This window comes from Falco peregrinus, chromosome 2 (assembly GCF_023634155.1).
Source record: "Falco peregrinus isolate bFalPer1 chromosome 2, bFalPer1.pri, whole genome shotgun sequence".
NCBI lineage: Eukaryota > Metazoa > Chordata > Aves > Falconiformes > Falconidae > Falco > Falco peregrinus.
The window spans coordinates 16,661,325-16,686,368 of record NC_073722.1 but is presented as its reverse complement, the minus strand read 5'-3'; the positions used below and the strand labels follow the sequence as shown (position 1 = coordinate 16,686,368).

General features: G+C 40.3%; 1 protein-coding gene across 4 annotated transcripts in view; it reads left to right on the top strand.

The window, feature by feature from the left end:
* Window positions 1–25,044, top strand: part of WDFY3 (WD repeat and FYVE domain containing 3) — a 185,231-nt gene that overhangs the window by 92,400 nt on the left and 67,787 nt on the right. For 3 of the 4 annotated variants that reach the window (XM_055796846.1, XM_055796847.1, XM_055796845.1), the window contains exons 12-20: window positions 3,172–3,365; window positions 5,544–6,001; window positions 8,147–8,230; window positions 13,463–13,640; window positions 16,325–16,539; window positions 18,201–18,313; window positions 19,867–20,098; window positions 22,948–23,048; window positions 24,052–24,270. In XM_055796846.1, the coding sequence (XP_055652821.1) occupies window positions 3,172–3,365; window positions 5,544–6,001; window positions 8,147–8,230; window positions 13,463–13,640; window positions 16,325–16,539; window positions 18,201–18,313; window positions 19,867–20,098; window positions 22,948–23,048; window positions 24,052–24,270 (1,794 nt within the window). The remainder of the gene's footprint in view (window positions 1–3,171; window positions 3,366–5,543; window positions 6,002–8,146; window positions 8,231–13,462; window positions 13,641–16,324; window positions 16,540–18,200; window positions 18,314–19,866; window positions 20,099–22,947; window positions 23,049–24,051; window positions 24,271–25,044) is intronic. The other variant, XM_055796848.1, reaches the window with a different exon arrangement.

The following is a 25,044-nucleotide window of genomic DNA, read 5'->3' as shown; positions in this document are numbered from 1 at the left end:
TTTCATGAGCCAAGACTTAGTGGCATTGAAATAGACATATGTATGTGAAATAAACACATAGTACGTGTATCTTGTATTAGTAAAAACTGTCTCTGAGAGCTTGAAATAACAGATTGGGAAAGGGTGATAATTGTTTTTAAACCCTTTTCATCTCTTCTATTAGATGAAAAAGAAAGTAAGCAGGTGGAGGGAAACAGACACCACCCTGAGGGACCAGGAAGTTTCTGGCCTTGGAGGCCATGAAACATCCTTATTTCAGCAGTTTGTGGTTTGTTTTTTGGTGTTTTTTTTTTTTTTTTTTTTCTCCCTCAATTCTGACTGGGGATTTCTCACTTCCGGTTTTGTTTTTGTTTTCATTTAAGTAGGAGAAAATACAATCTGTGACTAATGCTTAAGAATGAAATGCTGAAAATTGTCCAGCTTGGATGACAGCTCACTGTTTAAATGTTAGCTCTTGGACTAATGATGTAAAGCTTGTAACTTGTTTCTTTTCTACTTTTGCCTGGGCAAAATTTTATTTAAATTTAGGCCTAGTGTTGGAGTAATCTCCAGCACTGTCTGTCCCATTTCACTGTTGTGCTTGTTTTCAAGTTCTATTGTGTTTCAGCTTGTGGTTTCAAAGCATTTTCAAAGATGGCTTTTGACTTCTACCCACTGAGCATTTACAACATCTGCGAGCTTGGCTTTGTCTGTATACTTGATAAGTTAGTTCCTCATTCCATTGGGAAAGGAATTATTCATGGCATTCAAGATAACCACCAGCTGGATGCCCTTAGTCAAAATGGAAAGGCATTGGAGCTAAGCAGAGGTTACTCCAAGCTATGTTTCAATTTGTTACACGTTCAGTCTGTCATTATTGCACTTAGACCATTTTGTCGGATTGCTTATGAGAAAGCTGTGGATGACACTGCCAGAAGCTTTGCTGAATTGGAGATGCTTCTCCTTTGCCACTTCCCTTTTGTCCACCAAGCTACCTCTCCTGTCAATGGAAAGGAAAAAAACCATGATCTTTGATTTACCAGATGAATCTGTTCAATGATGAACCAAGCAGCAAGTGAATTAGGCTGAAATAAGGAGGTTTTAGAGAGGAATTGGTATGGATTACAGATGAATTGCACGAATCAATTACATACTTGTGTATTTATTGCTCAGCTTTGGTTTTGCCATGTAAGAAAAGGCAGAGTCAGAAATGGGCGAGAAAGGAGTGACGTAAAGGCAGGGCTTCCATATAAGGAGAAAATGGGGGAGGAAAAAAACCAACCCAAAACCCAAAAAAGCTCAGGATTGTTTGATTTCTACAGATGAATAGGAGGAGTTGGTGTTAAGTATGTGATGTTAACATCTCTGAAGGACTAGAACTGCATTGTATTTTAGAAGCAGCAGCTGATGGTTCACAGGACTGGTCTATATGTACCTGCGTGGTGCCAGCATCTGTGGAACCTGAGCCTTGTTCCTGTGAGGTATGGATTATATTCTGACTGTGGTAGCATCCACCTGACTTGTGACAAATCCTTGGCTGCTGCTTAATGGTGTTCCATACTGCCTGAAGCAGCAGTACCTCATTGCTGCTTCTTGGTACTGAGTTAATCTCCAAGTATTTACCAGAGAAACAACATGCGGTAGTATAAAACACATCAGGACTGTGGGGTGATGCCACAGGTGTTTCTGAGGACTCTTGGAGAGTTTCAAGGGCCTCATTTCATCAGTAGCTCTCCAAGTTCAGGAGTACGACGGAGCTGTACAGGAGGAGTTAAACCATTTATCGAAGAAGTTGTGGTTGCTGTCTGCGCAGTGTGACTGGGATGTAAGCTCAGTGGCATTGTATCCAGAGGCCAGCAGAGGTTTTAGGTCATCACAGAGGCATAAATAGACATTATGCAGCCTTGCAGTGATTCATACCACACGCAAAGCTTGGCTTCTGATTTTCAACCAGTATCTCTGATAAGGTTTCCTGAATATCGCATAACTGATAACCAAATCTCAAACAAGACGTTTTGGGTGTCCAGACCCAGACAGGCTCACTGGATAGTAGAGAACCTGGACTGAGAGTAGGAGAAGAATGAAATGTTACCTCAATCTCTCTGAAAACAAGAGACCTGACCACTGAGGAGATGCTCTTTGCCTGTAAAGGAATGCAACACACTTAACTGTCTCAGGGTCTGAGACCTCTCCTTTTGCCTTGTCCAAGTCCATACCTCATCCAAAGAACATCAGAGAAAGCAGGAGGCCTGAAATCGGCAATGGATAGTGGGATGAAGACTTGTATATGTACATTAGAGGGAATAAACATTGTCCTGACCAGCTTGTTATTCCTGAACTTGGTCATTTAAACTGCTCTTTTAGTTTATGGTCACAAGGAAAATGATTGCTTTTGGTGCAGTAATGCAGCATTGATCTATTTCCCTACTCTGTTTTCATCTTCAGTAATTAACATAGGGCAGTATTCTAGGTGCTGTCACTGTGCTAAACACACATTATATGTGCCATGTGTATTCCGGTTTGGGTTTTATGATGTTTTCAGAATCAATTTTGATTTAATTTTCAGTTAATATTGCACATGTGTTCTTCTGAGTATCTAGTAAGCTTGAGAACCATTATTTGACTTAAGCTTTACCTCTACAGTGGTAGGTCTTGCCACAAGAAAACTTCTGTAGAATCTTACAAATTTTGTGAATAGACCAAGTAACTTCTTAACCACTGTTCCTAGTTTGCTTGTCTTGTCCAGAAGCAGCCTAGTTATATTTTTGGCAGTGAACTAAATCAGTATGAACACTATCCTTAACCAAAACAGCATATAGTCTTCACTAAAGATGGAGGATTTGCTGTATTTTTTGTTTCATTTTGTGACTCTGAGCTCTAACTCTGAAAGAGTAACTACTGTTGAGTAACAGAGTTATTGAGCAAATTCTTAGAACTGACCTGCATCCTTGTACTCAACACCCTTAGTGGAAAATACTGTCAGAAGAATGTCATTCAACTTCCGCTGTTATTTGTGGTAGGAGTGGAAAAGTAGTAGTAAGTCACTAAACATCCGTAGGGCTAAACCTCTGCCATTCAATCTGTAGAAATGAAAACAAATACCTTTCATGTTTTGCTGTTGTCATTAATTGTTACTGATAGTATTTTTCATACTGCTTATGTGCTTATCCCCATGCGCCTCTTTTTGACTAGGTATTTTCAGGGAATTTGGCGGTGCAAGATGCGTGCACAACATAGTAAAGTATCCCCAGTGTCGACAGCATGCCCTGATGATCATCCAGCAGTTGGTGTTATCACCTAGTGGAGAAGATGATATGGGCACTTTGTTGGGACTGATGCACTCTGCTCCACCTACGGAACTGCAGCTGAAAACGGACATCTTAAGGGTAAATGAAGTACTGCTTGGGATTCTTGCTCCTAAACTTCTGTTTTAAAAAAGAAAACATTGAGAAGGGGATTGGATTGGATGGGTGGCATTTAGCTAATGAATGTAGATTGTCTCTAGAGTTGAAACGCATACATTTGATGCACGGTTTTTATTTTCTTCCATCTGTCCATGCCAGGTTTCAAATCAGAGATGAAGGCTAGTGAGTGAGTATGTGTTTTTAGCATCATCACTTGTTATCAGCTTCAGTGGGTAGGAAATGAGGTTCTACAGTTAATGCTAATCTTCCCTAGCAGAGCATTATTCATTTAGAAATAGTGAGAGTACTTGGGGGGGGGAAAAAGCAAGCATGTAACGCTTAAGTTTATTTTCAGTGCCTGCATTTTCCTGTGGCAGATTTACTTTATTTTACCAATTTTTTTTAGTTATAAATGCTGAACTAGTTAGTATAAATGTAAATCATAGTGACCATAGTAGAAGATAAAGCTGAAGAACTTGCTTGCTTAAGCAAAATAGTGGAAAGGTAGGAGGGTAAGGCTGTGAGTGGAGGAGAGAGAAAGCTCTCGTCTGTTCTCTGTTGTATTAGATTTGCTGTTGCTAATCTAGACCTATAATTTCTTCTTAGAATAGCTAATGTTATTTTTGTAGATTAACATAATAATGTTATTTCAGGATAAAAAAGCTGAGGCAAGTAGTAGTAAGTAAATGAGTCTTACCAGAGAGAACTCTGAGACATCTAGGTTCATCTCTGTTAAAAGGAGCTGTAATACTTCTCTGACAGATAGATGAGCAGCTATATATTATTCCAAAAGACAGAAAGGAAAGCTAGTAACAAAATGATTCATTTGACTCATTTTGTCTATCAGGGTCTACAGTTGGTTTTGAGCATGTCTCATTCATGATACTTAAGGGGAGAGAAAGGATATTGCAGTTCCCCAGTGGACTTAACACCCAAAGTTAGGGTTTCTGTCCTTCATCTGACCTGTTGTATTTATCTTCCATCAGTGCTGCTTTCAGAACTTTTGGTTATGAAACTGACAGCCCAGAATGGTGCAGTGATGTGTTTCTTACTGTTAATCCAGCTTTGGCAGGAAAGGAGATACTGTCTTCAAAGGAATGACAGTCTTAACTATTTCAGTACTCACCTTCTGAGTTCTTTAACAACAAAAAAAAAAACAAACCAAAAAAAACCAACTAGTAAACTCTTGGTCGTGGAAGATTCCCTGTCCCTCTTAGCCTATCTTTCTGTGTCAATAACATCTTTCTGTTGTTTGTGGTGCTTCATGTAGAGGTACTTTTTCTTCTATATTCCATATTCACATGTGGGTCAAACTTTCCGTGACAGCTGGTTTTTTTGTTTGTGTCTGCTTGGGTGGATGGGCTTCCCCACCCCCAAATTTCACAGATTAAATGAGTATTATTATTCTCTAGTGGCTATATTCATGTAGTTTCCACTTCTTATACTGTGGCTTTGTATTTGTTCAGCAAAGAAGGTTTTATCCATTTTTGTTTCTCTCAGGCTTATTTTTGAACAGAAACTCTTAAGATTGGGTTTCACTCAATGCAGAGATTTATGGGTTTCATTATATAGGAAGGCTAAAACTAAGTGAATTTTTGGACTAATTCTTTGGTGCCGTTATCTTTTGAGTGCTGTTGTGGCTTCATAGCTGCCAAGTGCTTATGCATTGTAGATTTTGAGCACACCTGTGTTAAGATGGTCTGAGGTTTAGATGTCTCATTGCTACAGCCAATTGTTTGCCCACTTTTGTTTGAAATTGTTTGTGAAGTATGATGGCAGAGTATATTTCTTTCCAATAGCTGTAGTCTCTGCCTTATCACTAAGGGAATTACCTGGGGATTTTGGGTTCTCTTCTAGGCTTGGTCAAGTCTTTTCTGTTGGAAGGTTTATTTACCTCCTGAATTTCTTATTTCTAAATTAAGGGCAACGCTTTACTTTCCCCCACCACGTTTTCTCTTTTTATTTTGTAAGCTCTTGAAGATGGGGACTCTTACAGTACAAAGCTGATCTTTGGAGACTTCAGGCATTACCAAAGTCTGACAAATGACAGGAGGATTTTGTTAGCATATCAAACAAAAGCAGTCCTACTTTTTTCCAAGCTGTTTGTAATGCCTGCTGCTTTTTTTTCTTCTTTGTTTTGATTGTTTGTTTTGTCCATAGGCCCTCCTCTCAGTGCTGAGAGAAAGTCACCGCACAAGAACTGTTTTTAGAAAAGTTGGTGGATTTGTGTATGTCACATCCTTACTCGTTGCTATGGAAAGATCTTTGTGCTCACCACCTAAGAATGGCTGGGAGAAAGTAAACCAGAATCAAGTGTTTGAACTGCTTCACACTGTGTTCTGCACATTGACTGCAGCAATGCGCTATGAGCCAGCCAACTCTCATTTCTTCAAAACAGAGATCCAGTATGAAAAACTGGCAGATGCTGTTCGATTACTTGGCTGCTTCTCAGACTTGAGAAAAATAAGTCCCTTGAATGTCTTCCCTTCAAATACACAACTATTTCAAAGACTTTTGGAGGATGACCTAATATCCCTGGATTCTGTGTCACCTACACTAAGACACTGCAGCAAACTTTTTATTTACCTCTACAAGGTAGCAACAGATTCTTTTGACAGGTATGAACTTTGCTGCTTGTTTTTATTATTATTTTTCTCTTCCTGTTGTACCTGCCACCCCCACCCCCCACCCCCCTGCAGTGTTCCCACAAATAGTTTTCGTTGAATACATTCATTGCAAACTTCTGTATTTCTATTTCAATTGATTTCTTTGTTCCCTCACACCAGTGAGAGGAATAGAAGGTGTCAACATCTGACCAAATATTGACTTAGCTTACTGGTGTTCTCCAGGGTATGCAGCGTTCTCTCTGATGCTGAATGTTTTTGTCATGGCAGCAATTAGGATAGGGGTGTCAGTTTATGGTTACATTTGATGTGTTGAAGCAACCTGTTGATTGATAGGCAGACTGTCTGGTTGCTTTGTTGTACAGAACTACTAGATTTTTGTATTTTTATTAAGTCAAATGAAAAATTGGGTTTTGAACATCACACCTTAACTTCATGTTTTCTTTGATATGGGACTTCAAGTAATTAGATAATTTAATGACAAATTTAGAATCATAGAATCGTTTAGGTTGGAAAAGACACTTTAAGGTTGTTGAGTCCAACTGTTAGCCTAGCACTGCCAAGTCCACCACTAAACCATGTCCCAAATTACCACATCTACACATCTTTTAAATAGGGACGGTGACTCAACCACTTCCCTGGGCAGCCTGTTCCCATGCTTGACAGCCCTTTCAGTGCAGAAAATTTTGCTGACATCTGATCTAAACCTTCCCTGTTGCAACCTGAGGCTTCTTCCTCTTGTCCTGTTGCTTGTTACTTGGGAGAAGAGATGGACCCTCACCTGCCTACAACCTCCTTTCAGGTCGTTGTAGAGAGCGATAACGTCTCCTCTGAGCCTCCTTGTTACTGAACACATCTAGACTAGACATCTTGTTTTAGATGGATTGGTATGTTCTTTAAAGTTCTAACTAGTCTGTAAATTACTGGGTTTTTTTAATTTAACTGGGAGACTCTCCTAGAGTTAAACAATTAGAATTTAAATTATACTTGAGATTTGAAATGAACAGTAATATGTGTCTTAAAGTTGATTCAAAATCACAACAAAACTTAATGAAATATGTGTTGAAGATTGGCTTGTCTTAAAATAGTTCTCGACCATAATTTAAGGTACAAAAAAGTAAATCACAGGTCTAAGCTTAGTTTCTGGGACCTTGGAGCTTCTGCACCCCAGCTATTTATACATGTGACCCTGTTTTAATAAGATGGGCTACCTAGTTAGTCAAACCAGGGTCTGATTTTCCAAGTGTTGAAGGTATGGCTGTGTACATTGAGGTATTAATGGAGCTGCCCGTTGGTCAGGCTTTCTTAAGCTAGCTGACTAGTAGTACAAACTTTGTGTTCTTGCTAATGAACGTTTTAACATTTTGCCTCCAAAGCAGCAAATCTTAATGCTTTTCTCTTGCTTAAAAAAAAACACCCCACAAACAAAACATAAAAAGAAAAAACAACAAACCAACAACATACACACCCACCCACCCACCCCCAAACTAAAAGCCAAAAACAGAAATCAATCTACTTGATCTCATTTTAAAGTATCATTAAGGCATTTAGCTAGGGGCAGGGAAAGGCATATTAAAAATGCGTTGGATGTACTGTAGAAGTTATAACACTGGCTGACAGTAGAGTATGAGGGGTCAAAGGGGTAAGTAAATCCCCTGGTATTGTTTGCATAAGTTATCTCATTAAGTTCATTTTTTGGTGTTTTTTGGCTGTAATCTTCCATGACTGCATTCTTTCTTCTTAAATTTTCTGATCATCATTCTTCCTAAAGTTTACATTGCTTTTTATTTCTTACTCATGTTAGTTATGCTTAATTTACTGAGGTTTTACTTTCTCCTCTCAATTTCCACTCTTCAACACTGAAAGATGTTCTGTTTCGCTGGTGTGGTCATATCAGTAAACCTCTGCAGAATAATGAACAAGCGCTGCAGAGTCCTACTGTAAAACAAGCATATGTTTTGCATGTCCATGTTTTACCTGATGCGTGTTGTTCTGTAGTGTCCTTCGTCTCACCTGTGTTGTTTCTGAAAAATAGATCCTATTAATGGTTTTATTGGTGCTTTTGTAAAACTAACAAGCTTATGGCTTCTGGTTTCTTCTCTAACCTCTCTGTCCTACCCCTGTCTGTTTTGTCTGTAGTCGTGCAGAACAGATCCCTCCTTGCCTGACAAATGAGACTTCTCTCCCCTCTCCCTGGGGTACGCCAGCTTTGTCCAGGAAAAGGTACCGACCCTTCAAAGAGAAGTTGATCTCACTTCTGATTTCTCTCTCACTGTTGTGTTTCTCAGTTTTGGGGGAATTTTTCTCTCAAGTTGCTATTTCTTTCTGAGGTGTGCATTTTCACTTGTATGTTTACTGAATAAAATAAATGTAAAGGTATGTTTCGTAGTGACTCTAACAGATGGGATTAAAGATGTCTCCAGACTCCTGAAGCACTGCATGGAGTTCATGATTCAAAACCAAGTAAGGTCTAGTATAAGAAATGATCTAAGGGAGGTATAAATGACACATTCAGGAGCAGTTCAAAGTAGTTCAGACTATGCTAGTAGACCAATTAATACAGCAGGATTTCTGTTTTCTTGACTGATTTATCAAGAAAAGATACTTTCAGTTGGAAGGTGGATGGGGTGTTAGTAATTGCACAGAATGAAAAATAAACAGTGAACCTGTCAGTACTTGACTAACAAATGATGTAGAGGCATGCTAAATTAAAAGGTTTGAAAAGCAAGCACCAATAGCACAATTCAGAAATCCTAACATCTACTTCCCTGCCAAGCTGCTGTCTTTTCTTATGCATCTTACTGTCTGATAGATTATTTTCTCTTAAAAAAAAAAAAAAAAGTTTACTGATTCAACAATAGTGTGACTTACAGGCCTGTGCAAATAAAGAAAAGGAGATTTTTCCTGGAGCCCCTGTGGAAGAGGGCAGCCACTTGTTTTCTGAAAATGCAGGTTAGGCAGAGATTTGCTTCTGACACTAAAAAGACGTTTGAAAGAATAGGTTATCTGAGGTGCAGGTGTCATGTGTAGAAAATACTATCATTCTTCCTTGGTGTGTGGCTTAAAATATGCCACCAAGTTTCGTATTTGGAATGTAACAGATTTTGCTTTTGGAAACTGCTTTGAAAGGAAATGTTTGTACTTGAGCAAGTTAGTAAAGAGAAGCCTTTTTTTGTCTTTCTGAGTGATATTACCCAAGTCAGGGACTGGCTTGGGCAAGGCAACTTTTCCAATAAACCAGAACATCTTAGACTGTCATTTCCTTTCTTTTCTGACACTGAGGCATTTATGAGCAAATGCAGCAACTGCTGTTCACAGAGGAAAAAACTTAGCTGCCAAACTCCTTTCCCTCTTGCTTACTCTGAAGCAACTTAAAGGAAAACAGCCTCCTGTGGAGGATTTTACTGCTGCAGCTCTGATATTAATCTCTGTAGCATTATGGATTGCCTTTTCCTTTACTACATTTTGCTGTTCTGCCAGGTATAACTGGCATGGCTGCTGAGGTTCACTGAATTACTCAAACACGCAGGTACGCAAAGGCTTGCAGCAGAATGCATGCAATGCGTGCCAAGCAGGAGCTGACTCCAGGGCATAATGAATAAAAGTGTGCCAGATGGGTAGCTGGTGCAGCCTGGTACTTAAAATATAAATATATGTATATATGAAAGATATGTTAGGCTTCCTGTGTGTGTTTTTTGTAGTACTGAAAATGAAATCTGAAAGCCATGTGATAAAAGGTGAGTTAAAGATTGGATGGTTTAAAAAGTCAGTATCCCTTGGGATGCTTTGGGCGATTTAGGTAAGCACCTGTATAGTAATGTGGGTACTTGCTGAGGTGAAGGAGTGTGTTTGATATGGATCTTAACAAACAAAAAAGGCCTTTGGGTGATAACAAGTTGTGTAAGACTCCAAGCAAAAGTGCACAGAAAGAATCATCATTCTGGCCTGTACAACTTTTCAGATCTCTTCTGTAAAGCATGTTTTCAAGTAAAAAAACAGACAGGGCTAGGCTTTTCAAAAGGTCTGTTTGAGCAGCTGTCACTTTCTCACAGTTGTTCAGTGTCATGTTTGTCATTCCTGGTGAATTCAGTGCCAATAGCTGGGATCTTCCTTCTTTCAAAAATAAACATCTTAGTCCAATGGTATTTTTTTTTTTTTTTTTCTCTTTTAAAATGTCAGGTACAGTCAGATTCTGTTGAAATTAACTCTTCTGAGAGAAGTGTTTGCGCTTTTCTTGTTTTCTGTCTCCTTTACTTTGTTTCCTGGGATCTCCCTTGTTGTTGTGGCCTGGATTTCTGCCTTTTGACTCTTAAGACAAGCGCCTGAGAGAGCGCCCCGTGTTGTTTGCTAAAAGAGCAAGCAGACACTATGCAAACAAATAATTCTTACAATCAAAAATAGTACAGTTCTGGTTTTGATGCACACAGTCTAGAATGGTTCTGGATACATAGATGTGCTAATATTCTCTCTCAGATACTCTGCCACTTCTCAAAACTGTAAATTCCCTGAGGAATGGTGCCCTCCAAGTGTTATCCTTATGTAAACAGAGTAGGTAGGACTGCTTAAGCACATGCGTTGGGATGGGAGTGCATATGTGTCCCCCCTGCTGTCTGGAGTGCATTGTTCTTCTACCTCTCCTGTATAATTTGAATGAAAAACTACAGCTTTGTGCTGGTTGTTTGATAGCTGGAGATTTTGGTAGAAAAAGCTTACCTTGACACAAGGCACACTCCCTCTCGCTCTCTGAGAGGATGCTTTGGGCCTGACAAGGTGAAGTAGAGAACAGAATGTAGCTTTAACTTTAAAATACTTCAGCCATTGTTTTCACAAAGTTTGGATGGTGATTATTCTGGGGAATGATATGCAGGGGGTTTATCTATAATAAACCTTATGTATTTCTTTCCAGATGAAAATAGTGTTATAATTCTTATAAAGATTTGTACTTAATTATATAATTTAAACTTAAATATTTTTTTCAGTTTTATTTTTTGTTAAATTAGACAGATGTGTGAGCTGTCTGTCATCTTCAGGTGCCTTTTTCCATTGTCTCCTTCTTCCCTTCTTCTCCTTTAAAAGGATCCTAAAAAAATGTGTAAGCATGGTTAAATTTATTTTTTGCAGGTTTTGCACTGACCCATAGTGCAAATCCTTTGGCAGGATTTTGTAGGATCTATTTTATTTTCCCTGCCTAGGAAATCTTTTTGAACTTTTTTTGGTTGTTTTGATACAAGTGTTCCTTATATAGAAAAAACAGAATGTATTTTAAAATTATGTGGACACTTCCAATAATACATGCTTGAAGGACATAACTTTTACTTCGATTGCTAACAGAAAAGCAACTAGGCTAGCCTTGCCTGTCTTCCCTTTTCAGTTTGTTGTATGTAATATTGAAGTCTAGACCGTTTCAGGCCAGGATCATGTGCTTATTCATGAATCATACTGAGCAATGGCTCATGTTTTTATCAGGCTGTCACTGTACTACTGTGTTACAGCCTCAGAGTTTACCTAATGAGGTGAATGTAATAGTGCAGATGAGAGTGCTTAGAAATAAAATTTATGCTTAAAAGTGGATAGAAGCTTGATCTTCAGGAGTGTATTGGGGAGTGGAATTTCACTAGACTGAAGAGCGTTCTAAAATACAAATGGATGTTGAGTTTTTAAACTGTGTCCTTTAAAAGTTGCATTGAGACACTCAAGGTGACATTGGAAAGCAGTAGCAGTTTTCTTCAGATGGAGTGCTAGGATGCATGAGAAACAATTGCCCATGTTTCAGTCTCTGCATTAAGACAGAACAGGGTTGAGATAACATCTCTCTATGACAGTATTTACCAATTGTTCTGCTGTTCTTAATTCCACTTAATTTTGAAAGGCATAACAAAGCTGCCTTCTGCCTGCCAGATGTTTCAGTCAGTGAGTCTGCTAGAGAAGTTTAGGAAATTGATGGTTAGAGAGTCTGAAAAACACTAGAAAAATTTATTTGGGCAGGCTTTTTTTTTTTAGTGGTTACAATAGAATTTCCATACTATTTCATGTTTGCCGTCAGTGTTAGCTGAATAAAGCATCAGTAATTTCATCTTTCTTCCAAAACTCTCTTTTAAAAAGTGCTCTTGGATTGTTCAGATGCAGAGTTGTTGATCTGCTATTAGCCTTTTCAATAGAAACACTTTTGTTGGAATGTTATTTATCCAGCCTATTTTCCAACCAGCACAAGAAGGTTGTGCTGTACTTTCTAGTGTCCTGTCTTAGGCTAAATAATCCATTGCCTCAGCCTTTCTCCACAAATGAAGTTTCTTGCTGGGGTGGGTACAGGTGTGTTTGAGATGCAGCGTTCAGAGTGTTTAGGACAGAATTGCACTTGCAGCCATCCTCGTCTCCCATCTACGTCCTGTTTTTCCCCCAGGAGAAAAGATTTCCTAGTTGGAAGTGCCTAATGGGTGAGGCACAGTGAGTCTCCAAGTGTTATTTCTGTTAGAGTTAGGGGTTAGGTAAATCTCTTGTCAATGAGAACACGAGAGAAAATGTCTCAACTGATTTGATAGGAAGAGACCCGTTTTTCGCTGGATTCACTTCTTGTAAAACAGCAGGTGATATTTGATCTGCAAGAAAAATGGTTACACAGAGTTTGTTTTCTTTCTTTTTACATATAAGAATATATGTTAAATACTGTAAGAATATGGGTGACTTTGGTTGTGTTTTTTGTTCTGTTTTCATGGTGAGCGTGAGCCTTTCGAGCTGTCTTTTGCTTTGAAAGCAACATCTTGAAAGCATATGTTCAGTAAGCTGCTCATGCTGTTTGTGTGTTGAATCTTCTGCTGATAGAAAAATGGCATCAAGCTGATAACTCTGAGTTTCAATGAGAAACACATCTACAACTCTCAGCACAAGTGGTTGCTTCTAAGTCAGTGTCAAAGCCTCTTTTCCCTTGATCAGAATAAAGCAGCTTTATGTAAAACTAAATTGCCATAGCAGTTACAGAAAGACTGAGATCATACTTTCTGTTCTTGTAGGCTAATCAGAGATTGCTGAGCGTTTTGTGATAGCGTGTTTTGTAGTCAGTTGTTAATGAAAAGCAAATGGGGAGAAATGTATTCAGAGATGAATTCATTCTCCAGAACAGGAGCAGTGATGGCTTGCATGCTGCTGTTGCTGTGTGCTGCTACCACAACTAGAATGAAAAGAGGGAGGCAATAAAGGCAACCTTTCCGTTCTTCAAACTGCATAGCACCTGGGGAAAAGGCTTCTGAGTTCAAGCATAGTTGAGAGATTGAAACTCTTCCAGTTTGTCTTTGGGGAAACATGTCCAACAGGTTTGAGAAGAGGAAAGTACTTGGTCTGAGGGAAGAGAAGGGAGAGGGGAGTAATGTGTATAGGCCAGTTCAACTTTACATCTGTTTGAAATATGCAAAGCTCGTAATAGATGGGTGTTGTAACCACGAGATGTTTTCTGTCCTGCAGGCATGCATATCATTCTGTTTCAACACCACCTGTTTGCCCTCAGAAAAACATAACTGATATGAAACTCCAAACAGGACCCACATCCATACAAAGCTCTGATGCAGTCATTATCCACCCTGGTGCTATGCTCGCGATGCTGGATCTTCTGGCCTCTGTTGGATCAGCTACACACCCAGAGGTAGGGAAAAAAATTTCTGCTGTCTTAAGTTTTGAGAGTGACTGGGAAAAAGGTTGGCTATGGCAAATAGGAAAACAAATTATGTAGTCTCATTTTGTGCTGAGAAACTAATACATTTCACAGATGAATAACTGGTGACTTAAACTTATTTCTATCAGTCCTCTATTTCCTAGGCTTTGTTTTGTTTTGTCTCTTTCAAACTCCTGGCAACAATGTAAATTTAAAGAAATTTCTGCAGTGACCATCAGATCAAGTCTCTAAACACTGTGATTAATTCACATTTTCCCTGATGTATTGTGTTAACATGTAGTATGAGGAGGACATGAGATTGGACATTATGCCTTGCTGTGTATGTGCTGTTTGAAATAGGTGGACTGTGTTCTACTTCCAAAATTCTATGGCCTCCTTTGTACAATTCCCAAAGCAAAACCTCTACTGGTGGTTTGGATGTAAAGGATTTGTTGGACATTTTCTGGAGTTTCTAAAGTATTTCTTGTTTGAGATGTCTTCCCTGAAGAACACACTTTCTTTAAATAAAAAAAGTAATTAAAAAAAAATCTGAAAGCTTACAAGAATTACTAGACTTGACTCCTCTTTCTTGTGCTCTACTGGTGATCAGTGTGGCAACTTTCTGTCTTCGGGGCATTAATTTGACAGTTGTGTTGCAGATATTTTAAAATTTGTAGATGTAATGATGGGGAGCAGAATGAAGCCCCCATAATCCAAGGGGAAATGGTCAGTGACCTGCTGCTCCACTTGGACACACAGACAAGTCTATGGGGCAGGACGGGACCACCGAGGGTACTGAGGGAGCTGGGGAACCGCTCACTCAGCCACTTGCCATCATTTACCAGCAGACCTGGCTAACTGGGGATGTCTAAGTTGACTGGAAGTTACCAAATGTGGTGTCTGTTTACAAGAAGGGCCAGAAGGAGGGTCCAGGGAGCTACAGGCCTGTCAGCCTGACCTCGGTGATGGGGAAGGTTACGGGGCAGGTCATCCTGAGCACCATCACGCAGCATGTGCAGATCAGCCCGGGGATGAGGCCCAGCCAGCAGGGGTGTATGAAAGGCAGGTCCTGCTTGATGAACCTGATCTCCTCCTGTGACAAGGTGACCCACTTCATGGATGAGGGAAAGGCTGTGGGTGCTGTCTACCTGGACTTCAGTAAAGCCTTTGACACCGTGTCCCACAGCGTCTCCTGGGGAAACCGGCGGCTCGCGGCCTGTACGTGTGCGCTCCGGGCTGGGTAAAAGGCTGGCTGGCTGGCCGAGCCCAAAGGGGGGTGGGGAATGGAGCCACATCCAGCTGGCGGCCGGGCACACGGGGTGTTCCCCAGGGCTCAGCGCTGGGGCCGGTCCTGGTTCGTGTCTCTGTCTGTGATCTGGGCGAGGGGATCGAGTGCACCCCCAGCGAGTCTGCAACCAACACCCGGCTGGGCAGGGGTGCTGATCTGCTGGAGGGCAGGAGGCTCTGCAGAGGGGTCTGGGCAGGCTGGATCCACGGGCCCAGGCCACTTGTATGAGGTTCCACAAGGCCGAGTGCCGGGTCCTGCCCTGGGGTCACACCGGCCCCACGCAGCGCTCCAGGCCGGGGCAGAGCGGCTGGGAAGTGCCTGGGGGGAAAGGGCCTGGGGGTGCTGGTGGGCAGCCGGCTGGGCATGAGCCAGCACCGTGCCCAGGTGGCCAGGAGGGCCAGCAGCATCCCGGCTTGTGTCAGCAACAGCGTGGCCAGCGGGACCAGGGCAGTGACCGTCCCCCTGCACTGGGCACGGGTGAGGCCGCCCCTGGAATCCTGTGTTCAGGTTTGGGCCCCTCGCTGCAGGAGGGACACTGAGGGGCTGGAGAGTGTCCAGAGACGGGCAGCGGGGCTGGGGAAGGGGCTGGGGCACAAGTGTTGTGAGGGGCGGCTGAGGGAGCCGGGGTGTTTAGCCTGGAGAAAAGGGGGCTCAGGGGGGGCTTATCACTCTCTGCGACTGCCTGACAGGAGGCTGTAGGCGGGTGGGGGTCGGTCTCTTCTCCCAAGTAATAAGCAGTAGGACAAGAGGAAATGGCCTCAAGTTGCGCCAGGGGAGGTTTATACTGGATATTAGGAAAATTTCTTTATGTAATTGTTGTCAAGCATGGGAACAGCTTGCCCAGTGAAGTGTTTGAGTCTCCATCCCTGGAGGTATTTTAAGTAGATGTAAATGGGTCACCTGGGGACATGCTTTAGTGGTGGACTTGGCAGTGGTAGTTTAACGGTTGGGCTCCGGAATCTTTGGTCTTTTCCAACCTAAGTGGGTTTATGATTGTGTGTTAAGTTACTAGAATTACCTTAGCAGTCATAAAAGTTCTTAGTACAGTCTAAGCATGTAGAATTTCTAAACGGGCTTACTTCTTCTGGCAAAAAGGAAAGGTTAGTTTAACCCTCCATACGTGCATTGTTTTTCTTTACAATAGTTGTGTAATCTTTCATATATCTTACTATCCTTTTTCATAAAGAGACAGAAATGTTTCTTGACACACAGGTGTACACACACACACACACACACACACACACATATTTAAGTACATGACATTTTCTGTATTTATTGCTAATGGTAGTTTGTTTTTAATTATTTTGCATAAAGGCTTTCTTTTATTTGCCTTCTCAGCTTGCATTCTCTCAAGTTGTGTGCTTTTTTTTTTTTTTTTTTTCCCCAGCACGCACTGGATCTCCAGCTGGCAGTGGCCAATATCCTGCAATCTCTAGTGCACACAGAGAGAAACCAACAAGTCATGTGCGAAGCTGGGCTCCATGCACGACTTCTACAAAGATGCAGTGCTGCTCTGGCTGACGAGGACCACTCACTGCATCCGCCACTCCAAAGGATGTTTGAAAGGCTGGCCTCCCAGGCACTGCAGCCCATGGTGTTGAGGTCAGAAAGATAGCATTGAAGTCCACTGAGCTGAGCCCAGCTGCCTGCACTGTCGCTGGCTGGCTGTAAATGGCTCAGATTGTTAGCATAAGTGATCTTGTGTGGTAGTGATTGCATGGGATGCTGTTTTATTTCTCATCTGTCTTGCTTCTGTTAATAAGCACGTAACCCTAGACAAGTAAGGAATTGGAGCGGGGGGGAGAAGGGAGAAGTTTTGAGTGGGGAAATCTGTTTGGTGTTTATCCACAGAGATTGTACTGAGTTAAATGCTTGCTTTCTTCCTGCAAATCTTGAGAGGCTATCAAAAATGCTGTTCTTGGCTGGGTCCTGCAGGAAGAGGAAATATGAGGATGGTTTCCTTGACTTTTCTGTGCAACATTAAATACCTTAGATTGGAAAAACTTCAGGCCAGGAGTTGTATTTAGAACTTTAGTTTGTGTGAAGGAAGTACAGAAATGCAGTACAAGAGGTATTGGGAAGTGAATGCATAGCTTTAAACAGTTGATCTTTCTGCATATTAACGCAAGTAGGTTTGTACATCTATGCTAGTTCATGAGCATATTTGTAACCATTTGTTAAATACCTAAACAGTTGTATTATAGTTTGGATTGCTTGCTAGATTATGGGAGACTTTTGTGTAGCCTTTCAATATAAAAAAAGGGGGCTTATAGGAATGACAGAGATTTTTTTTTACCAGGGCCTGCAGTGACAGGACCAGAGGCAAGGGTTTTAAACTGAAAGAGGGTAGATTTAGTTTGGACATAAGGAAGACATTTTTTACAATGAGGTTGATGACACTGGAAGTTTGCCCAGAGAAGCTATGGGGTACCCCATCACTGTAAGTGTTCAGGTCAGGTTGGACAGGGCTTTGAGCAACATGATATAGTGAAAGATGTCCCAGGCCACAGCAGAGGGGTTACACTAGATGATCTTTAAAGTTCCCTTCCAAGCCAAACCACCTTGTGATTCTGCAGTGTCAGCTGGAATAAGGAACTTAACGGTATGATCTCCTGTGGATCACTGACTGGCTGATCTGCAGCCGGCACAGCTGCTTGGTTCATTTCAGTAGCATTTAGCTACATCAGAAATGATTCTGCAAGGAACCTTCTTGCTGGTAGTTGCATTGCATCGCAGGGACTTAAGCTTCCCTAAGCATAGGCACCAATAGTCTAGGTAGCTGTAGATACAGATACTAGAACTATCTATAGGTGTAGATGTTGATAGCTGTGAAGTGATCCCCCAGCTAAATAGGACACATAGGTAAAACAATATGGAACTCACTCACTTCAGCCTTCTGGTCTGCCTTCCAGATGCGCTCAGCTTGCCAAATGTGTATCGGTGAGCATCCTGGTGTTCTCCTGTAGGATGCGGGAGCCTCCTGCCAAGTCTTTGGAATTAAGAGAAGGGAATTGGGAGCTTTAGTGAAATTGTTCAGTCAGTTGAAATAATGTCAACTTTTGACAGCATATGTTCAAAACTTGAATGGTTTTGAAGGATCAAATGTGTTTCTTGTAATTATGCATTAGTTAATTTTCTTAGTTAAAAGTGACATTTATTACAAGTAATTACTACCTTTTTTAAAAAATGGTATTAGAATGGGTGCCATTCTGGGTGAATAATTAGACAAAATGATCTGTAAATTTTTTTATTCTCTTTCTTAGGGAATTTTTACGCTTGGGAAATCCTTTGAATTGCGGAGCTTGGGACAAAAAGCTGTTGAAACAGTACCGAGTGCATAAACCCAGCTCACTGAGTTTTGAACCGGAGATGAGAAGTAGGTGCTGAAGTGCTAGGAATTTTTGTAAAGAATGCTTCACTGACATCCCCAATTGCATACTTACGTAAAATTTGTAGATAAGCATCCATAAAAACTTAACTTCACTCAGCTTTGTCTGAATGGAAAATCAACAGAAAAGCTTGATTGGGAAAATCTCTAAAAGCAGAGGGAACGTAGTACTTGTATTTAATCTATATCCAGTGAGTTAATTATAATGTTTTACTTTAGGAACAGTGACTGTTAAATATGGTAGTAGTTTGCTTTTAAGTCTTGAGTAGATACTGAATTTGTAGTTATTTAACAGTAAAAGGAAAAATATTTTTCCCAGATACTTTCATGTGTATGTCACATGTCATTAAATCTATGTGGTGTCTCTCATGGGTTCAATAAGATGTCAGATAAAATAACTTAAATTCCTACATGTAAGCATAATTCAATTTATTTCAGCTAGACTGAAGAACTTGGCTCATTGTTAGCATCACTAATAGTGAGAATTAAAAAGAAAAAAGAGCGCAATTTACCTAATCTGGCAGAATTTCAATCTAATAATATTTTCTCTTATAAAGAGGTAGAATTTGGAGTTGGAACACCCATTTTTAATTATTTAAAGTTGAGCAGTCCCTTTTTAACTATCCATTAATTTTTCGTGGCAAATATTTGTAATGTTTTTACTCATTGCTTGCTTTCAATATATGTACTTTCCTGGTATCTTAAAATTGAACTCTTTAGTAGTATGTGGTAAGCATGTGTTGAATTAGTAGCACATAGTAACTTAAAAATTGCCAAGAAATAGGACACATGTAAATCATCTTTAAAAAAGAAAAAGGTGTGTGTGTGTCATTTTTAGTCCTGAAATTAACACTTTGGGAAAGTATTCACATGGCATTTTCATAGGATATTCCTAGATTATAGATATATATACATATGCATATGCAGTAGTAATTTTCATCATAATTTTGTGTGGTATCTTGTCATGGAAGTTCATCCATCTGATAGAATACATCATATTCTTTTAGCAGTTGTGCATCAGCTCTGATTTTCACACTGGAAAGTTAGTTCTGGTTTCCAGCCATTTAACGAATCAATCTGATAAACTGCACTGAATGTAACTGATGTATTCCTCCAGCCGACTCAAACCTCTCTTCCAACATGTGCTCTTTCCTGTTATTATCCATGAGTTGTAGAGCTTGGGAATAGCAGTTCATGTAGTATTATGAGAGTGTCAGTAAAAGGTAGTACAAAGAAATCAATTGATAAGTTTCCAAAGCATGTGATATTTATTTCTATGTGTCAACATATTTCTGTGTGGTTTTACCACAGACTTTCTGTAATACCTAGCACAAGATACTCATCTCTCTGCCTCAGCTGAATGTTTTTATAATGAGAGCAATACTCCCAACTCATCATCTTCTTAACTGAAAGGCAGGACTAGTCGATGATGATTGACAATTCAGCTATCGTGTTGGAAGCAGTACTTGAAAAGTCCAAATAAATAGCCTAAAAATGCCTCCCTTTTGCAATGCTGTGTTGTTTCTTGGCTTCTACTGTAGATAGCATGGTTACCTCAATGGAAGGTCTGGGTTCTGACAGCGTCTTCGGTTTGCATGAAGACAGCCACTATCGGATAAGCAAGAGCCTGCTCAAGCCAGTAGAAGGGAGCACAGTACCCCTGACGAGAGTGAAGTGCTTGGTCTCCATGACAACCCCACATGATATCAGGCTTCATGGATCATCAGTTACGCCGGCCTTCATCGAGTTTGACACGTCTCTTGAAGGGTTCGGGTAAGGTCCTACAGTTCTCCCAAGTAACATGGGGCACAGTGCAATGTTTTACTTTCTTCTTTCAAATAAATACTTGTAGTTTTTATTGGACTGTTTGCAAACCAGAAACAAATTAATTCTTTAAAGAAAAGAAAGGAGTACTTCAAGCCGCTTAAATTTCCACTCTGTAATTCATTAATGCCTTGAAACCAAATGCTTGCTTGCTGTGTGTGGAAGTTAGAAGTAGGTGTGTATCTAAATGTTGATAGTATGTTCTCAGTTCTGGATTTCACATGCCTTTTTAAATCAAAGGAACACCAACATACCCTTGCAGAAACTCATTAGTTGCTAGGATTTACGCGCAACATTTGGATGGCTCAAATGCTCTGTAACCCACTTAAAATTGCTGAAGAACTTGGAAATGCAGAAGTGGACAAATTGGAAATACAAGTAAAGCAGAGAAGGGAGTTATGTTGAGTCCAAATAACTGGAAAAAAATGTTTATTAGCTGGAGGTGTAGCCTGAATATAATGCTTAACTCATTTTGTTCTTTTAGTATGCAGTATCACCTTTTCTTACAGTTTTTCTCTCTCTAATTAAACACTTGCTGAGTAAGGCACTTTGAGTATCATGTAATATGATTTAACTTGACTGTTCAGAAGATGAAAACATGACACCTTTCTCAGCTTCTATTTAAGGAAAGTGTTTTGTCTTTTTGTTTGTAAAAATGGAATAGAAAAACCTCAAAATACTCATTCTGTTTTGTGCTTAAGGGTAAATATCTCAAAAATTGCTATAAAATTTCAGACCAATATTATATGGAACAGGTATTCCTTAACTGCCTGGTGACTGGTCCGTAGGCAGAGGCTCGCAAATAGGCTGAAAGCCAGGATCTCAGAGAAGGCAGTGTTGTGAGGTACATGCAAGTTAAGACAATTGGGAATGGCACCTGAAATAAGTTAATTGTTCAGAATTTCCCAGAAGCTTGGTTAAAATCTTAAAAACCTTGACTCTAGAAGCTTTATTAAAAGGCTTTTAGTGACATGAACCACCAAAAATGACAACTGATGTGAAGCCCAAAAGTGTGTGACAGATTCTTGTTTGAGATGAGTAGCTCCTCAGTGGTTTTTAAAAGAACTTAGAAGAGGTGGAAATGATCGGTTTTCCACAACTGTGCTAAAATTTCATAAAACCAGAAACAGTTTGACCTGACAGAATTGTTCATCTTGTCTTTTTCTTTCCATCTTCATATTTTTATTATATATACTACTACTAAAATCTTTTTTCTGTTCTGATGTGGCCTTTGACAGAGCCAGTTCATCTTAGTGCACTTGTTCCAGTTTATTTGGGATGACTGGTCTGAGAGCAGAGTCCAGCCTGGATATATGGGAGCTCTGCTCTGCATTCTCTGTTCAGCTTTGCGAAGTAAGAGTGTGTCACAGCACTCTCCAAACTATCAAGCTGCAACAAGGTCTTTTACCATCTCATACCAACACACTCTTCATGCCAGTCCCTCTGCTGCCTTCCCCTCATCTCACGTCATCCAGAAGCACTCTCTCTTCTCTTGCTTCTTCCTCTCTCTACTTCTTCCTTGGCTCTCAACTACCACCCCCCCCCCACCCCCCCCCCGCCCCTGAAGCCAGCCCACAGCTGTATATTATCAATGTTAATTAACCCGGCTTCATTCCTCTACAGGCGTGCAGCACCCATATTCCATGTAGGCTTTATATCCAGTGTAGTCAGGGACAGAGCTTTCTTTGAAAATAAATGTTGCTCAGAGCTCTGTTCTGCATCCTTCACTAGAGAAAAGAAAATGTTTTGGACCAGAAAAGAACTTGAAATAGGCTAGCAAAATGAGTTGTCACTGTGGTTGCTTGAGGAGATTTGTAGGTGCTGGTAATGTCCTAAAGTAATCCACGTAACGCGGCTGTGACTTCTTAGAATTTCAGCAAGTCACCTAGGAAGGCTGCTGTAATCAATGTAAAAAAAGATAATCTAAAAACTTTTTCATCTATTTTAAAGTGCCAGAGTGTTTCATGAATTCAACAGTTGGTGGATCCTTGCAAATTATTTGCTTAAAGAGGACATGCTTTTAACACCGTTGCTGGAACCATGGACTGCTGTTACTTTCAAGATGGGTGGTCAAGTTTAACTCTTTATAGCTTATGTGAGAACAGAATAACTCCTAGTTCTGTCAGGCAACCCAGCTACTTAAACTAGCTGGCTCAGGTGTAAATGTCAACAAAATGATGGTTCTTCAGTAAGTGGAAGAATATCATTTTGCCTCCAGTAGGGCAGTCTATACAAACTGGAAGCTGAATTCCTGTGGGGATTCACTCCATCTCAGGCAGGCTGCTCACTGAAACTGTCTGGGCTCTTAAAATCTTTTAGTACCTGAGGGAGGTACTCCTTGTATCTGTTTTCATTGTGTGCACAGCATCAGTGGCTCTTGTAAGGACCAAACATAGCTAATTTGGTGGAATACAATGTTAATGTGAGAGCGTAACTTAAAATAAGAACAGCATAGTATGCATTTACCAGACCCTTTGAACGTTTAGCTAATCCAGTCTCTCTGAGAGTCCTGAACATCTCAAAGGTTGCAACAGCTTACGGTTGCCCACAAAGGAGCATCTTACCCTATGGAGCCACATGCACCTTTGCACCAAAGACATACACTGCCAAAGCTCTTTGCACTGGAGATAATTCAGCCTCACAAGGAGAAATCTTGAGAATTCATTTCTACTTTTCATGAATACGTGTGGTCAAGGAAAGTGATGGTATACTTACCTAGGCTACATTTGGCATGTATTGAACTCCAATTATACTGACTTTCATAAACTCTAGTGTATTACTAATCTTCTGTTTAACAGCTGCCTGTTCTTGCCAAGTTTGGCTCCCCATAATGCACCTACAAATAATGCTGTTACAACAGGACTTATTGACGGTGCAGTTGTCAGTGGAATTGGAACTGGTAAGTACTCGAGTATGACTGTTAGCAGTGTTTTGTATCTGATGTTTAGTTCTCTTGTATTTTTTTTTTAGCCATGAAGTGATAATATGGTGTTGGACATTGTACACTCATAATTGAGAACTTCTTGTGTGTGAGTTTCTGTTGCTTTTTGCCCCGCAGTCAGTGAAAAGCAATATAAAATACAAATGTGATTGCTTTAAAGTACAAGGCTTTCAGCAGAAAGTTAAATTGTAACGGAGAAGCCTATGAATAATGAACCTGGAGGCATTAAGAACAGGTTGAGGTGGTAGTGTGAAGAGCGTAGGAAACATGGAATGAATTGTAATGCTGTACTCATGGCTCTGTTATGCTGAATTCTTGACTGAATTTATTACAGGTGTAGTTACACACATCATTACAGAAATCACCCTACAGGAATCTGGTGTGCTATGGGGCTAATTGAACTTCATCACTTAGAAAAGGTGTTAATTCTAAAAACTAAGTTGAAGGTTTACTGCAGTAAGACTGAAATAGTGTTAGGCAGTACTTGAAGTCTGTGAGCTATTTGTTCTGTGGGAACACCCCAGGAGATGGAGTCAGATATATGTGGTAGAGAGATCTTCTTCAACAAAGGCTTCTTCAGCAAGTTGTATAGAAGAAACATCTCATCATGATATTAGTTTCTGATGGCCTGATCCACTTTTTTTGTGTAGGGAACTGAAATTAGATTGTTCTGAACAAGCACACGTTCAGAGTTGGTTTTTATTGTTAGAATAGGAGGGAATAGTGTGCAGTTCTTGCTTTACTTTGTTTTGAAAGAAACCCCTCTGAGCTAGGTTTCTGTGGCTTTTCCTCCAAGTTTGAGTCAAAAATTAAAGAAATAATGTTGAAGTCCGTGAAGGAAAAGTTTGAGAAAGCACAGCTGGTATCAACTGAGCAGATATGAAAAAAGGAAGAACAACAAATAGGTATCCTAAGTACTAGCTACTGCAGATATATAATGGGCTTTCATTTTTGTTTTTAGGTGAAAGATTTTTCCCACCGCCATCTGGTTTAAGCTACTCAACTTGGTTTTGTATTGAACATTTTAGTACGCCTCCTAATAACCATCCTGTGAGACTTCTTACTGTAGTGCGGCGTGCAAACTCCTCAGAGCAGCATTATGTATGTCTTGCCATTGTTCTCTCAGCAAAAGACCGATCACTGATTGTTTCAACTAAAGAAGAATTGCTTCAAAATTATGGTAAGAGTTGTGTCATGTCATCAGCTAATCTTGACAATATTATGGGGATGTGACAGCACCAAGTATCTAGAAGAATTGGGTGTGGTGGAACTTGAGTTGTAGCTTCACCAACTCCTAATGTATTTTGCAGTGGAAAAATGCAAAATGTAAGCATTCATGTAGAAATCAAGGTGCTTTTATAATTTCCAAAGAAGATTTGATATCTGTGTATAAAGAAATTTTTTTGCCAAACCTCAAGTATTAACAGATTTGAAGGATGGATTATGTCATTGGTTTTGGAAGGCTTTTGCCTTTTACCTTTGTATCGTTCACTTTAGACATCATATTTTGGGGTGGAAATGTTAACTTATCTTTGCTTTGAAGAAGTTTGGAAATAATAAACTAACAGGTTGTGAAGGTTTTTCAGTGTGGTTAGCCTCAACGCTGGAGGGCTATTTGAAGGCGATGAGGCATTCACTTCAGGTTTTGATGCTGTGATCAGTTTTCATGAAGAGTTTGTAGCTTCATTTGGTATGTGTTATCAAGGGTGAAATTACAGGAGGTGCAGTGAAGACCTAAGTGAAGCTGGTGAGGCCATTGAATTTGCTAGAGCACGTTATCAGTGCCAGGGACGGGAGTTCAGGCTTAGCTATCTCCTGTCTCCTGCCTTGTCCTCCATCAGAGCCTCCAAAAATGGTCAGTTTTGACAGGCTGTTTATACACCATGGCTGTGGAGGAGCTGAAAGGAGCAGGGCAGTCTCCTGCCTATGTTTCAGGCTTAGCTCTTCACCAGAC